The 16,315-nt window shown below is 44.3% G+C and overlaps 1 protein-coding gene across 1 annotated transcript; it reads left to right on the forward strand.

Annotated features, from left to right (window-relative positions):
- Positions 1-285: 285 nt before the first annotated feature.
- On the forward strand, positions 286-15,092 carry LOC110491205 (guanine nucleotide-binding protein G(I)/G(S)/G(O) subunit gamma-4). Its single transcript, XM_036945921.1, has 3 exons — positions 286-785; positions 3,774-3,881; positions 14,712-15,092. Exons 2-3 carry the CDS (start codon positions 3,783-3,785, stop codon positions 14,838-14,840), a joined length of 228 nt encoding a protein of 75 aa, XP_036801816.1. The 5' UTR covers positions 286-785; positions 3,774-3,782; the 3' UTR covers positions 14,841-15,092.
- The last annotated feature ends 1,223 nt before the right edge of the window (positions 15,093-16,315 follow it).

Consider the following 16,315-nt stretch of genomic DNA (forward strand, 5'->3'; position numbering starts at 1 on the left):
TAGTGCACTATAATTTAGTATATAGGGTGCCATTTGGTATGCATACTCACATATTATTAATATTATAATGAATGGGAGTAAGGGGTGGTTTTATCTGATTGTTGTGTACGTTTTGTGGCCTCTGATTCAGCGAGTTTCCTACCTGCCGTTCCCTTTCCAAGAAGGACCGACATGGGAAACCCATGATGATGTCAAAGCGGATCAAACCGGGATTCCGCTCCCGTCCCCAGCGCGCTCTGCTCTGTTGCTCTACAGCAATACTGAGGCAAATAGAAAATGCGGCAGGTGCCATTTTCACACGCATGGGTGTAGAAGTGAAGTACAAATAGTTGGGGAAATATGGACGGTGTTCATGTAGGTGTTTCATCCACAATACAGTACAAGCAAACGCAGCATATTTCCTTGTCATAGCGAGGTCTCCCCTCAGCTGCTTAATTCTCTGCCCTCCAGATCCAGCTGCTCTCCTACTGATGGGGTTCTGACAGTACAGACGGACCCAACGCGACCGCGACACAACCATCCCTCCTAAAACGGAATATGCGTAAACGCACGGCACATTTTGGGGAGAGACGCCGCACAGTCACATCAAGCGACTAATGAGACAATAGCCTATTTCTCACCATCAACCTAAAATACATATCGTGCTTCGTGGTCGGTCTGGAACGTTCCGGGGTTTCCTTTTCGAGAGCGTTCGTCCCCCCGGTGTGATATTTGACAGGTCTCTTTGTTGGGTGGAGTCAAGTCCGGAATTCTCGATATTGGAATCATCACTGGCATCATTTCAGGTGGGTGAAACAAACCGCGTTCTTTACGCTGTTTTCATGGTTATACTCCTACACGCGTTACGACATGTTCAAATATTGCATGTGAATTTTGAAATGTTAATGATGAGATATAACTGGGTTATCGCTTATTGGCCTTAAAGTATTATCGAATCATTGTAGGCTAAGGAAGGGCGAGTGGCTGTTACTTTCTAGCGGAACATAACCCATATTGCCATGTTGATAACCATTTGCAGCGCCCCAGCTGCACGGTTAGATATGTCGAACGAGTCCCAAAATAAGCCCTATAATTAAACCTATGTTTAGTGTTTATAGTGTCCGGATATAAATGTGTGTGGGGTTATCAAACCGTAGATGATGGCCGGGTCTGTAACAACGTTATCGGTTACCACCGGGTTGGGCGCACCCACAATGGAAAATAATGACATTCAACAACCTAGTAGCCTAGTCTCTCTCTAGTACCCAACCCCGTCCGCGGCTATGCTGGGCCGTGAAGGCCCTCTTAATAAAAAAGACCTATACATTATACTGAATAGACAGAAGGCTCCACCTCAAAATATCTGGCCTTTATTTCAAAATATGAATAGAGAAAAAGAGAGTCCACTAAGACGGTATATGGAGCAGCTGGGGCTCGGTGAGGGTGAGCTGAATGTACTGTAATGGTAGGATGGGCTGTTTCCCCAGTCATGATGGTGATGAACAGGGCTGTAATGGTAGGATGGGCTGTTTCCCAGTCATGATGGTGATGAACGGGGCTGTAATGGTAGGATGGGCTGTTTCCCAGTCATGATGGTGAAAAACAGGTCTGTAATGGTAGGATGAGCTGTTTCCACAGTCATGATGGTGATGAACAGGGCTGTAATGGTAGGATGGGCTGTTTCCCAGTCATGATGGTGATGAACGGGGCTGTAATGGTAGGATGAGCTGTTTCCACAGTCATGATGGTGATGAACAGTGCTGTAATGGTAGGATGGGCTGTTTCCCAGTCATGATGGTGAAAAACAGGTCTGTAATGGTAGGATGGGCTGTTTCCCAGTCATGATGGTGATGAACAGGGCTGTAATGGTAGGATGGGCTGTTTCCCAGTCATGATGGTGAAAAACAGGTCTGTAATGGTAGGATGGGCTGTTTCCCAATCATGATGGTGATGAACAGGGCTGTAATGGTAGGATGGGCTGTTTCCCTGTCATGATGGTGAAAAACAGGTCTGTAATGGTAGGATGGGCTGTTTCCCAGCCATGATGGTGATGAACAGGGCTGTAATGGTAGGATGGGCTGTTTCCCAGTCATGATGGTGATGAACAGGGCTGTAATGGTAGGATGGGCTGTTTCCCAGTCATGATGGGGATGAACAGGGCTGTAATGGTAGGATGGGCTGTTTCCCAGTCATGATGGTGAAAAACAGGTCTGTAATGGTAGGATGGGCTGTTTCCCCAGTCATGATGGTGATGAACGGGGCTGTAATGGTAGGATGGGCTATTTCCCAGTCATGATGGTGATGAACGGGGCTGTAATGGTAGGATGGGCTGTTTCCCCAGTCATGATGGTGATGAACGGGGCTGTAATGGTAGGATGGGCTGCTTCCCAGTCATGATGGTGATGAACGGGGCTGTAATGGTAGGATGGGCTGTTTCCCAGTCATGATGGTGATGAACGGGGCTGTAATGGTAGGATGGGCTGTTTCCCCAGTCATGATGGTGATGAACAGGGCTGTAATGGTAGGATGGGCTGTTTCCCAGTCATGATGGTGATGAACAGGGCTGTAATGGTAGGATGGGCTGTTTCCCAGTCATGATGGTGATGAACAGGGCTGTAATGGTAGGATGGGCTGTTTCCCAGTCATGATGGTGATGAACAGGGCTGTAATGGTAGGATGGACTGTTTCCCAGTCATGATGGTGATGAACAGGGCTGTAATGGTAGGATGGGCTGTTTCCCAGTCATGATGGTGATGAACAGGGCTGTAATGGTAGGATGGACTGTTTCCCAGTCATGATGGTGATGAACAGGGCTGTAATGGTAGGATGGGCTGCTCTGTAGGCAGCAACACCAGGTGGGAGAACCAAGCCCACTCTAAGTCAGAATGTCCATTGTACAGAATATCTAACTACCTGGGAATGAAATAGGCCTATCTTTCTGATGGGGATGCAGGATTCCCCATTAAGCCAGTATTTTCCAGTGTCTTCCTCACTAAACACTAGCAGCAGAAACATCAATCACTGGGATTGTGAGACTGTGAGAGTGATTTTATTATTTATTGGATTTACCCTCTGACTAACAATCTTTACTATGCATTTAGGAATAACTCAATGTGGGATGCAGACAGTCAGGCAGACCTGCAGACACTCCTGTTTCTTTCCTATCGCTCAGTCAATGATATCACATGATGATATTCCTATCGCTCAGTCAAAGTCAATCACATAGTAACATGGCTTGAACCACAGTAGGGGATTACCGGTCTGTCACTAAATACATTTCCAATGTGTACAGCCATAGCACTTATTTCGGTCTTGAAACAGGCTACGAATGTCAGACCTCTTGGCTCCATGTCTTTTGAGCTTCTTCTACACAACTGAACATGACAAGATAATCAACCGACTCTTCGGAACTTTCTGAAGATAAGATATTCAACCGACTCTTAGGAAGTTTCTGAAGATGACAAGATAATCAACCAACTCTTAGGATGTTTTATGGTTCTGGCTTCATCAGTCATATTTCTACTCAACCCCAAGATTATCATCAACACCTTGGCAATGTTCCTCAGGTGGTTTGGTCACATTCCTAATGTGTGATTGGAAATTGAGTTCAGAATCTAAAATAACACCTAGGTTTTCTTACCTGGTGTTTACTCTTTATTGCCCGTGAATTAAAATGTGTGGCCAACAACACACACACACGGGGGGCGGGGGGGAGACGACACATGCACACGAAAGTACATGCCCCCCCCCCCCCAAGCCTCTTGACCCAACGTCTCTTTGTGCTCCTATCCCAGGTCATCATCATGAAGGACAGTGTGGTCAACAACAGCACAGCCAGCATCTCCCACGCCAGGAAAGCTGTGGAACAACTCAAGATGGAGGCTTGTATGGACAGGATAAAGGTAAGTTAGTTTGGGTTACAACTCATACAGCACATTACAGACATGTAAAGCAACGCAATGTGCTATGAAGATAAAAAACTAAAGTGACACAAACTGAACAACTAAAAATCACCCTGAGGAAAAACAAAGCTAAAAATGTGTTTAAAGATCTCTGGCAGGCTATTCCAGAGGCTGGGGGCATAGTAACTAGAGGCTGGGGGCATAGTAACTAGAGGCTGGGGGCATAGTAACTAGAGGCTGGGGGCATAGTAACTAGAGGCTAGGGGCATAGTAACTAGAGGCTAGGGGCATAGTAACTAGAGGCTGGGGGCATAGTAACTAGAGGCTGGGGGCATAGTAACTAGAGGCTGGGGGCATAGTAACTAGAGGCTGGGGGCCATAGTAACTAGAGGCTGGGGGCATAGTAACTAGAGGCTGGGGGCATAGTAACTAGAGGCTAGGGGCATAGTAACTAGAGGCTGGGGGCATAGTAACTAGAGGCTGGGGGCATAGTAACTAAAGGCTGGGGGCATAGTAACTAGAGGCTTGCGGGCATAGTAACTAAAGGCTGTCTCTCTATGCCTCATGGTCCTGGGCTTTGGGATAGTTTAAAAACAAGTGCTGGCAGACCTACTGGGTACATAACATAAAGCATGTCTGATATGTATTCAGGGTAGTTAAAAGGCCAGAGGATCTGAGGGACCTACTGGGTACATAACATAAAGCATGTCTGATATGTATTGAGATGCACAATGGTGGATTGATTTAAAAACCAATAGTGGAATCCTAAAATGAATTCTAACACTCTCAGGCAGCCAGTGCAGAGACCTTAACACCGGTGTAATGTGTCCTCTCCATCTGGTCTTGGTCAGTACCCGTGCTGCAGCATTCTGTAGACCAGACAGGAGAGCATTACAGAAGTCAAGCCTGCTTGTAATAAAAGCATGGATGAGTCTCTCTGTATCAGCCTGAGAGAGAAACGGTCACACCTTGGCAATGTTCCTCAGGTGGTTTGGTCACATTCCTAATGTGTGATTGGAAATTGAGTTCAGAATCTAATATAACACCTAGGTTTTCTTACCTGGTGTTTAATCTTTATTGCCCGTGAATTAAAATGTGCGTCCAGATTCTCTGTTTGTCCAGAAGAACATCATGGTCAACAGTGTTGAATGCAGCCCTAAAATCCAAGAGTACATGGACAGAGAGCTGTTTGACATCTGTGTTGACTCTAGGATCATTTACCACTAACTAAGACTCGGGATCCATTACTAAATCACTAGGGATCCATTACTATATCACTAGGGATCAGTTACTAAATCACTAGGGATCAGTTACTGTATCATTAGGGATCAGTTACTATATCACTAGGGATCCGTAACTAAATCATTACGGATCCGTTACTATATCACTAGGGATCAGTTACTGTATCACTAGGGATCAGTTACTGTATCACTAGGGATCTGTTACTAAATCACTAGGGATCCGTTACTATATCACTAGGGATCCGTTACTATATCACTAGGGATCAGTTACTGTATCATTAGGGATCAGTTACTATATCACTAGGGATCCGTTACTAAATCACTAGGTATCCGTTACTATATCACTAGGGATCAGTGTTGGGATTAGTTACTATACCACTAGGGATCAGTGTTGGGATCCATTACTATGTCACTAGGGATCAGTTACTATATAACTAGGGATCAGTTACTATATCACTAGGGATCAGTTACTATATCACTAGGGATCAGTTACTATGTCACTAGGGATCAGTTACTATGTCACTAGGGATCAGTTACTATGTCACTAGGGATCAGTTACTATGTCACTAGGGATCAGTTACTATGTCACTAGGGATCAGTTACTATGTCACTAGGGATCAGTTACTATGTCACTAGGGATCAGTTACTATGTCACTAGGGATCAGTTACTATATCACTAGGGATCAGTTACTATGTCACTAGGGATCAGTTACTATGTCACTAGGGATCAGTTACTATGTCACTAGGGATCAGTTACTATGTCACTAGGGATCAGTTACTATGTCACTAGGGATCAGTTACTATGTCACTAGGGATCAGTTACTATGTCACTAGGGATCAGTTACTATGTCACTAGGGATCAGTTACTATGTCACTAGGGATCAGTTACTATGTCACTAGGGATCAGTTACTATGTTACTAGGGATCAGTTACTATGTGACTAGGGATCAGTTACTATGTCACTAGGGATCAGTTACTATATCACCAGGGATCCGTTATGACATCACTAGGGATCCGTTACTATATCACTATTGATCAGTTACTATATCACTATTGATCAGTTACTATACCACTAGGGATCAGTGTTGGGATTCATTACTATGTCACTAGGGATCAGTTACTATACCACTAGGGATCAGTGTTGGGATCCGTTATTATGTCACTAGGGATCAGTTACTATATCACTATTGATCAGTTACTATATCAATAGGGATCAGTTACTATATCACTAGGGATCAGTTACTATGTCACTATTGAGCAATACTATACAACTAGGGATCAATTACTATACCACTAGGGATCCGTGACGAAATCACTAGGGATCAGTGTTGGGTATAGTTACTATATCGCAAAGGACCAATTACTATATCACTCGGGATCCGTTACTATATCACTAGGGATCAGTTACTACATCACTAGTGATCAGTTACAATATCACTAGGGATCAGTTACTTTATCACTAGGGATCAGTTGCTATACCACTAGGGATCATTGTTGGGATCAGTTGCTATATCACTAGGGATCCGGTACTTAACCACTAGGGATCAGTGTTGGGTATAGTTACTATATCGCAAAGGATCAGTTACTATATCACTAGGGATCAGTTACTATATCACTAGGGATCCGTTACTATACCACCAGGGATCGGTTACTATACCACTTGGGATCATTGTTGGGATCAGTTACTATATCACTAGGGATCAGTTACTATATCACTAGGGATCGGTTACTATACCACTAGGGACCAGTGTTGGGTATAGTTACTATATCAATAGGGATCAATTACTATACCACTAGGGATCCGTGACGAAATCACTAGGGATCAGTGTTGGGGTTAGTTACTATATCACTAGGGATCAGTTACTTTATCACTAGGGATCAGTTACTTTATCACTAGGGATCAGTTGCTATACCACTAGGGATCAGTTGCTATACCACTAGGGATCAGTGTTGGGATCAGTTGCTATACCACTAGGGATCAGTTACTATATCACTAGGGATCGGTTACTATACCACTAGGGACCAGTGTTGGGTATAGTTACTATATCGCAAATGATCAGTTACTATATCGTTAGGGATCAGTTACTATATCACTCGGGATCCGTTACTATATCACTCGGGATCCGTTACGATATCACTATTGATCAGTTGCTATATCACTAGGGATCCGTTACTATACCACTAGGGATCAGTGTTGGGATCGGTTACTTTTTCACTAAGGATCAGATACTATATCACTATTGATCAGTTGCTATATCACTAGGGATCCGTTACTATACCACTAGGGATCCGTTACAATATCACTCGGGATCCGTTACAATATCACTCGGGATCCGTTACAATATCACTCGGGATCCGTTACAATATCACTCGGGATCCGTTACAATATCACTAGGGATCAGTTACTACATCACTAGGGATCCGTTACTATACCACTAGGGATCAGTGTTGGGTATAGTTACTATATCGCAAATGATCAGTTACTATATCACTCGGGATCCGTTACTATATCACTCGGGATCCGTTACGATATCACTATTGATCAGTTGCTATATCACTAGGGATCCGTTACTATACCACTAGGGATCAATGTTGGGTATAGTTACTATATCGCAAATAATCAGTTACTATATCACTAGGGATCCGTTACTATATCACTAGGGATCCGTTACTATACCACTAGGGATCAGTTACTATATCACTAGGGATCAGTTACTATACCACCAGGGATCCGTTACTATACCACTAGGGATCTGTTACTATATCACTAGGGATCAGTTACTATACCACTAGGGATCAGTTACTATACCACTAGGGATCAGTTACTTTATCACTAGGGATCAGTTGCTATACCACTTGGGATCATTGTTGGGATCAGTTACTATATCGCTAGGGATCAGTTACTATATCACTAGGGATCCGTTACAATATCACTCGGGATCCGTTACAATATCACTCGGGATCCGTTACTATATCACTAGGGATCAGTTGCTATATCACTATTGAGCAATACTATACCACTAGGGATCAGTTAATATACCACTAGGGATCAGTTACTATACCACCAGGGATCAGTTACTATACCCCTAGGGATCTGTTACTATATCACTAGGGATCCGTTACAATATCACTAGGGATCTGTTACTACATCACTAGGGATCAGTTACTATATCACTAGGGATCAGTGTTGGGATCGGTTACTTTTTCACTAGGGATCAGATACTATATCACTATTGATCAGTTGCTATATCACTAGGGATCCGTTACTATGTCACTCGGGATCCGTTACAATATCACTCGGGATCCGTTACAATATCACTCGGGATCCGTTACAATATCACTCGGGATCCGTTACAATATCACTAGGGATCAGTTACTACATCACTAGGGATCAGTTACAATATAACTAGGGATCAGTTACTATATCACTAGGGATCCGGTACTTAACCACTAGGGATCAGTGTTGGGTATAGTTACTATATCGCAAAGGATCAGTTACTATATCACTAGGGATCAGTTACTATATCACTAGGGATCCGTTACTATACCACCAGGGATCAGTTACTATACCACCAGGGATCGGTTACTATACCACCAGGGATCAGTTACTATACCACCAGGGATCCGTTACTATACCACTAGGGATCTGTTACTATATCACTAGGGATCAGTTACTATACCACTAGGGATCAGTTACTATACCACTAGGGATCAGTTACTTTATCACTAGGGATCAGTTGCTATACCACTTGGGATCATTGTTGGGATCAGTTACAATATCACTCGGGATCCGTTACTATATCACTAGGGATCAGTTGCTATATCACTATTGAGCAATACTATACCACTAGGGATCAATTACTATGCCACTAGGGATCCGTGACGAAATCACTAGCGATTAGTGTTGGGATCCGTTACTATACCACTAGGGATCAGTTACTATATCACTAGGGATCAGTTGCTATACCACTAGGGATCAGTGTTGGGATCAGTTGCTATACCAGTAGGGATCAGTTACTATATCACTAGGGATCGGTTACTATACCACTAGGGACCAGTGTTGGGTATACTAACACCAGTGTTGGGTGTTTACTATATCGCAAATGATCAGTTACTATATCGTTAGGGATCAGTTACTATATCACTCGGGATCCGTTACTATATCACTCAGGATCTGTTACGATATCACTATTGATCAGTTGCTATATCACTAGGGATCCGTTACTTTATCACTAGGGATCCGTTGCTATATCACTAGGGATCCGGTACTTAACCACTAGGGATCAGTGTTGGGTATAGTTACTATATCGCAAAGGATCAGTTACTATATCACTAGGGATCAGTTACTATATCATTAGGGATCCATTACTATACCACCATGGATCAGTTACTATACCACCAGGGATCCGTTACTATACCACTAGGGATCCGTTACTATATCACTAGGGATCAGTTACTATACCACTAGGGATCAGTTGCTATACCACTTGGGATCATTGTTTGGATCAGTTACTATATCACTATGGATCAGTTACTATATCACTAGGGATCCGTTACTATATCACTCGGGATCCGTTACAATATCACTCGGGATCCGTTACAATATCACTCGGGATCCGTTACAATATCACCCGGGATCCGTTACTATACCACTAGGGATAAGTTACTATACCACTAGGGATCCGTTACTATACCACCAGGGATCCGTTACTATATCACTAGGGATCAGTTACTATACCACTAGGGATCAGTTACTATACCACTAGGGATCCGTTACTATACCACCCGGGATCCGTTACTATATCACTAGGGATCAGTTACTATATCACTAGGGATCAGTTACTATACCACCAGTAACTGATCCCTAGTGGTATATCAGTTACTATATCACTAGGGATCCGTTACAATACCACCAGGGATCAGTTACTATATCACTAGGGGTCAGTTACTATATCACTAGGGGTCAGTTACTATATCACTAGGGATCAGTGTTGGGATCAGTTACTATACCACTAGGGATCAGTTACTATATCACTAGGGGTGGTATGTGTGTCTGATTGAAGGATCCCTGGTCTTTATACAACTTGTTCAGCCTTTCTGTGTCTGATTGAAGGATCTCCTGTCTAATCACACAGGGAAATGTGATCTGTGCTCATGAGCAGTTCTCCACCTCCATCACGAGGATCTGCTGTAATTACAGACAGACAGTCTGGGATCCTCTCCCTCTGTAATGAGGGCTCTACTGTAATTACAGTCAGCCTTAACCACCCTGAATGCTCTCCTCTTGATGACACACCAAGATAATGTTTTGGGGAAAATGCTAATGAAAGTTTAGTAGAACAGGAAGTAACAACCATTGTCAGACGCTGTTGGTGGATCTGGTGCCTGTAGCTGTGTGTAGCAGCTCAGATGGCTGAGGCCTCCACATTTACCCAGAGCCCCATTCTTTCCTGAAATACAGCTGCTTCTCCTCTCTCCCTTGCTGAACTATAACCCTCCTCTAATCTCCTGTCCAGTGGACTATAACCCTCATCTAACGTCCTGTCCTGTGGACTATAACCCTCCTCTAACCTCCTGTCCAGTGGTCTATAACCCTCCTCTAACCTCCTGTCCAGTGGTCTATAACCCTCCTCTAACCTCCTGTCCAGTGGACTATAACCCTCCTCTATCCTCCTGTCCAGTGGACTATAACCCTCCTCTAACCTCCTGTCCAGTGGTCTATAACCCTCCTCTAACCTCCTGTCCAGTGGTCTATAACCCTCTAACCTCCTGTCCAGTGGACTATAACCCTCCTCTATCCTCCTGTCCTGTGGACTATAACCCTCCTCTAACCTCCTGTCCAGTGGACTTTAACCTCTAACCTCCTGTCCAGTGGTCTATAACCCTCCTCTAACCTCCTGTCCAGTGGTCTATAACCCTCCTCTAACCTCCTGTCCAGTGGTCTATAACCCTCTAACCTCCTGTCCAGTGGTCTATAACCCTCCTCTATCCTCCTGTCCAGTGGACTATAACCCTCCTCTAACCTCCTGTCCAGTGGACTATAACCCTCCTCTATCCTCCTGTCCAGTGGTCTATAACCCTCCTCTATCCTCCTGTCCAGTGGACTATAACCCTCCTCTAACCTCCTGTCCAGTGGACTATAACCCTCCTCTATCCTCCTGTCCAGTGGTCTATAACCCTCCTCTATCCTCCTGTCCAGTGGTCTATAACCCTCCTCTATCCTCCTGTCCAGTGGACTACAACCCTCCTCTATCCTCCTGTCCTGTGGACTATAACCCTCCTCTAACCTCCTGTCCAGTGGTCTATAACCCTCCTCTATCCTCCTGTCCAGTGGACTATAACCCTCCTCTAACCTCCTGTCCAGTGGTCTATAACCCTCCTCTATCCTCCTGTCCAGTGGACTATAACCCTCCTCTAACCTCCTGTCCAGTGGACTATAACCCTCCTCTAACCTCCTGTCCAGTGGTCTATAACCCTCCTCTATCCTCCTGTCCAGTGGTCTATAACCCTCCTCTATCCTCCTGTCCAGTGGACTATAACCCTCCTCTAACCTCCTGTCCCGTGGTCTATAACCCTCCTCTATCCTCCTGTCCAGTGGTCTATAACCCTCCTCTATCCTCCTGTCCAGTGGTCTATAACCCTCCTCTAACCTCCTGTCCAGTGAACTATAACCTCTAACCTCCTGTCCAGTGGTCTATAACCCTCCTCTAACCTCCTGTCCAGTGGACTATAACCCTCTATCCTCCTGTCCAGTGGACTATAACCCTCCTCTATCCTCCTGTCCAGTGGTCTATAACCCTCCTCTATCCTCCTGTCCAGTGGTCTATAACCCTCCTCTATCCTCCTGTCCAGTGGACTATAACCCTCCTCTAACCTCCTGTCCCGTGGTCTATAACCCTCCTCTATCCTCCTGTCCAGTGGTCTATAACCCTCCTCTATCCTCCTGTCCAGTGGTCTATAACCCTCCTCTAACCTCCTGTCCAGTGAACTATAACCTCTAACCTCCTGTCCAGTGGTCTATAACCCTCCTCTAACCTCCTGTCCAGTGGACTATAACCCTCTATCCTCCTGTCCAGTGGACTATAACCCTCCTCTATCCTCCTGTCCAGTGGTCTATAACCCTCCTCTAACCTCCTGTCCAGTGGACTATAACCCTCTATCCTCCTGTCCAGTAGACTATAACCCTCCTCTATCCTCCTGTCCAGTGGACTATAACCCTCCTCTAACCTCCTGTCCAGTGGTCTATAACCCTCCTCTAACCTCCTGTCCAGTGGTCTATAACCCTCCTCTAACCTCATGTCCAGTGGACTATAACCTCTAACCTCCTGTCCAGTGGTCTATAACCCTCCTCTAACCTCCTGTCCAGTGGTCTATAACCCTCCTCTAACCTCATGTCCAGTGGACTATAACCTCTAACCTCCTGTCCAGTGGACTATAACCCTCCTCTAACCTCCTGTCCAGTGGTCTATAACCCTCCTCTAACCTCCTGTCCAGTGCACTATAACCCTCCTCTAACCTCATGTCCAGTGGACTATAACCTCTAACCTCCTGTCCAGTGGACTATAACCCTCCTCTAACCTCCTGTCCAGTGGACTATAACCTCTAACCTCCAGTCCAGTGGACTATAACCCTCCTCTAACCTCATGTCCAGTGGACTATAACCTCTAACCTCCAGTCCAGTGGCAGTGTGAGGTTCCAAGGCCGTGATTCAAAGCAGTTTGATGTTTATTGTCATGAATCTTTCCCTGGAGGCATAACTGAGTGATTTCCGCTAGATGGGCCAGCTGCAAAGTTAAAATTGGCTGTATTTTATGTATGAAAACAAAAATGAGCTTTTTGGTCTTAATTTAAGGTTATGCATTAAGGTTAGCAGTGTGGTTAGACATTAGGGTTAGCAATGTGGTTAAGGTTAGGCGTTAAGGCTAGGTGTTGGGGTTAGCAGTGTGGTTAAGGTTAGGTTTTAGGGTTAACAGTGTGGTTAAGGTTAGTTATTATGGTTAGCAGTGTGGTTAAGGTTAGTTATTAGGGTTAGCCGTGTGGTTAATGTTAGGTTTTAGGGTTAGCAGTGTGGTTAAGGTTAGCAGTGTGGTTAAGGTTAGTTATTATGGTTAGCAATGTGGTTAAGGTTAGTTATTAGGGTTAGCAATGTGGTTAAGGTTAGTTATTAGGGTTAGCCGTGTGGTTAATGTTAGGCGTTAGGGTTAGCAGTGTGGTTAAGGTTAGTTATTAGTGTTAGCAGTGTGGTTAAGGTTAAGGTTAGCAGTGTGGTTAAGGTTAGCAGTGTGGTTAAGGTTAGGTGTTAGGGTTAGGGTTAGCAGTGTGGTTAAGGTTAGCAGTGTGGTTAAGGTTAGTTATTATGGTTAGCAGTGTGGTTAATGTTAGTTATTAGGATTAGCAGTGTGGTTAAGGTTAGTTATTAGGGTTAGCCGTGTGGTTAAGGTTAGGCGTTAGGGTTAGCAGTGTGGTTAAGGTTAGTTATTAGGGTTAGCAGTGTGGTTAAGGTTAGTTATTAGGGTTAGCAGTGTGGTTAAGGTTAGGCGTTAGGGTTAGCATTGTGGTTAAGGTTAGGCGTTAGGGTTAGCAGTGTGGTTAAGGTTAAGGTTAGCAGTGTGGTTAAGGTTAGTTATTATGGTTAGCAGTGTGGTTAAGGTTAGGCGTTAAGGTTAGCAGTGTGGTTAAGGTTAGCAGTGTGGTTAAGGTTAGTTATTAAGGTTAGCAGTGTGGTTAATGTTAGTTATTAGGGTTAGCAGTGTGGTTAAGGTTAGTTATTAGGGTTAGCAGTGTGGTTAAGGTTAGTTATTAGGGTTAGCAGTGTGGTTAAGGTTAGTTATTAGGGTTAGCAGTGTGGTTAAGGTTAGGCGTTAGGGTTAGCAGTGTGGTTAAGGTTAGTTATTAGGGTTAGCAGTGTGGTTAAGGTTAGTTATTAGGGTTAGCAGTGTGGTTAAGGTTAGTTATTAGGGTTAGCAGTGTGGTTAAGGTTAGTTATTAGGGTTAGCAGTGTGGTCAAGGTTAGTTATAAGGGTTAGCAGTGTGGTTAAGGTTAGTTGTTAGGGTTAGCAGTGTGGTTAAGGTTAGGCGTTAGGTTTAGCAGTGTGGTTAAGGTTAGGCGTTAGGGTTAGCAGTGTGGTTAAGGTTAGTTGTTAGGGTTAGCAGTGTGGTTAAGTTTAGTTATTAGGGTTATCAGTGTGGTTAAGGTTAGGTGTTAGAGTTAGCAGTGTGGTTAAGGTTAGTTATTAGGGTTAGCAGTGTGGTTAAGGTTAGGCGTTAGGGTTAGCAGTGTGGTTAAGGTTAGGCGTTAGGGTTAGCAGTGTGGTTAAGGTTAGTTATTAGGGTTAGCAGTGTGGTTTAGTTTAGTTATTAGGGTTATCAGTGTGGTTAATGTTAGGCGTTAGAGTTAGCAGTGTGGTTAAGGTTAGTTATTAGGGTTAGCAGTGTGGTTAAGGTTAGGCGTTAAGGTTAGCAGTGTGGTTAAGGTTAGGCGTTAGGGTTAGCAGTGTGGTTAAGGTTAGGGTTATCACACCTGTTCCTTGCTATATCTTTAGCTATGGTATTTTACCATGGCAGATTCCTAACCATAATCCCTCCCCAGGTGTCCAAAGCAGCAGCGGACCTGATGGCGTATTGCGACGCCCACATACGTGAGGACCCCCTCATCGTGCCCGTGCCCGCCTCGGAGAACCCCTTCCGGGAGAAGAAGTTATTCTGCACCATCCTCTGATGCCCAGTAGGGGGCAGACCAGCCTTAGGCCGGGCCCTGGTTCAGGCATGGAATAACGCCTGGCGTCTCCTCTTCTGTCTTCACCGTACCTGAAGCTAACAACACGCTGTGAACGTAACCAGGAAGTGACTGCCCTTTCAGCCTTGTAGTTTTTAAACTTTTAGAGATTTTTTTTTCTTTTTTCTAATGGTCTTCAAGTGCAAATAAAAACCATGTGAAAATATTCTTCATTAAAATGTTCATGAAAAGGCATCTGATAGAAGTTTTTTGTTTTTGTTTTACACAATTGCAAAATTCAAGATGGTCTGATGCTGCACTCTGTTATCAGCCTGTCCCCTTGCTTGAGGAAACGATAGAGCAGTAATTGAGGACAAAAGAGAGAGCCGCCCCCCTACTGTCATGAGAATACCTGAAGCACCTTTCGAGATGTACCTTTTGTTAAGTAAATCATGTGATAAATGAGGTTCTAGGGAGGCTGGAGTCTTTAACGTCTTCTGTATCTTTGATAGGTTGGTTATTAGTGTTTTGGTTTGTAAAAGTCTGGTAGCTGTTCTCAAAATGTGCACGTTTTCCAGAAATCCTGGTTGGAAGATTCCTGGAATTATGAGGGTAAAACGCAGGAAATCAGTAGTGCTCCAACAATGATTCCTGGAATTATGAGGGGAAATCAGTAATGCTCCAACAATGATTCCTGGAATTATGAGGGGAAAACAGGAAATCAATAGTGCTCCAACAACGATTCCTGGAATTATGAGGGGAAAACAGGAAATCAGTAATGCTCCAACAATGATTCCTGGAATTATGAGGGGAAAACAGGAAATCAATAGTGCTCCAACAACGATTCCTGGAATTATGAGGGGAAAACAGGAAATCAGTAATGCTCCAACAATGATTCCTGGAATTATGAGGGGAAATCAGTAATGCTCCAACAATGATTTCTGGTAAACCAGCGAATTTGGGGAAAGTTTCCAGAATTTTGCAACCTTATTTGTTGGTTGTTAGAGAACAGCCTTAATTAGTGCTTTATGATGAGATGTTTTTATTATCAATGTGTATTTTCTGCTTATTATGCTAGATTATTTTATTTACATGCCTCAGGAAACAAACAAACGGTGGTATTCTTTATTTGATATAGTCTTTAAACTTAAATGCTCTTTGAGTGTATACCCATGATGTGCATAAAGCAGGTTAGTTCCCACTGACCATTCCCCCCCCCCCCCACCTACCAATCTAACTACCGTCCCCCCCCCCCCCACCTACCAATCTAACTACCGTTTCCCCCCCCACCTACCAATCTAACTACCGTTTCCCCCCCCACCTACCAATCTAACTACCGTCCCCCCCACCCCACCTACCAATCTAACTACCGTCCCCCCCACCTACCAATCTAACTACCGTTTCCCCCCCCACCTACCAATCTAACTACCGTCCCCCCCACCTACCAATCTAACTACCGTTTCCCCCCCCACCTAGCA

The sequence above is a fragment of the Oncorhynchus mykiss genome, chromosome 16, assembly GCF_013265735.2.
Source record: "Oncorhynchus mykiss isolate Arlee chromosome 16, USDA_OmykA_1.1, whole genome shotgun sequence".
Taxonomy (NCBI): Eukaryota; Metazoa; Chordata; class Actinopteri; order Salmoniformes; family Salmonidae; genus Oncorhynchus; species Oncorhynchus mykiss.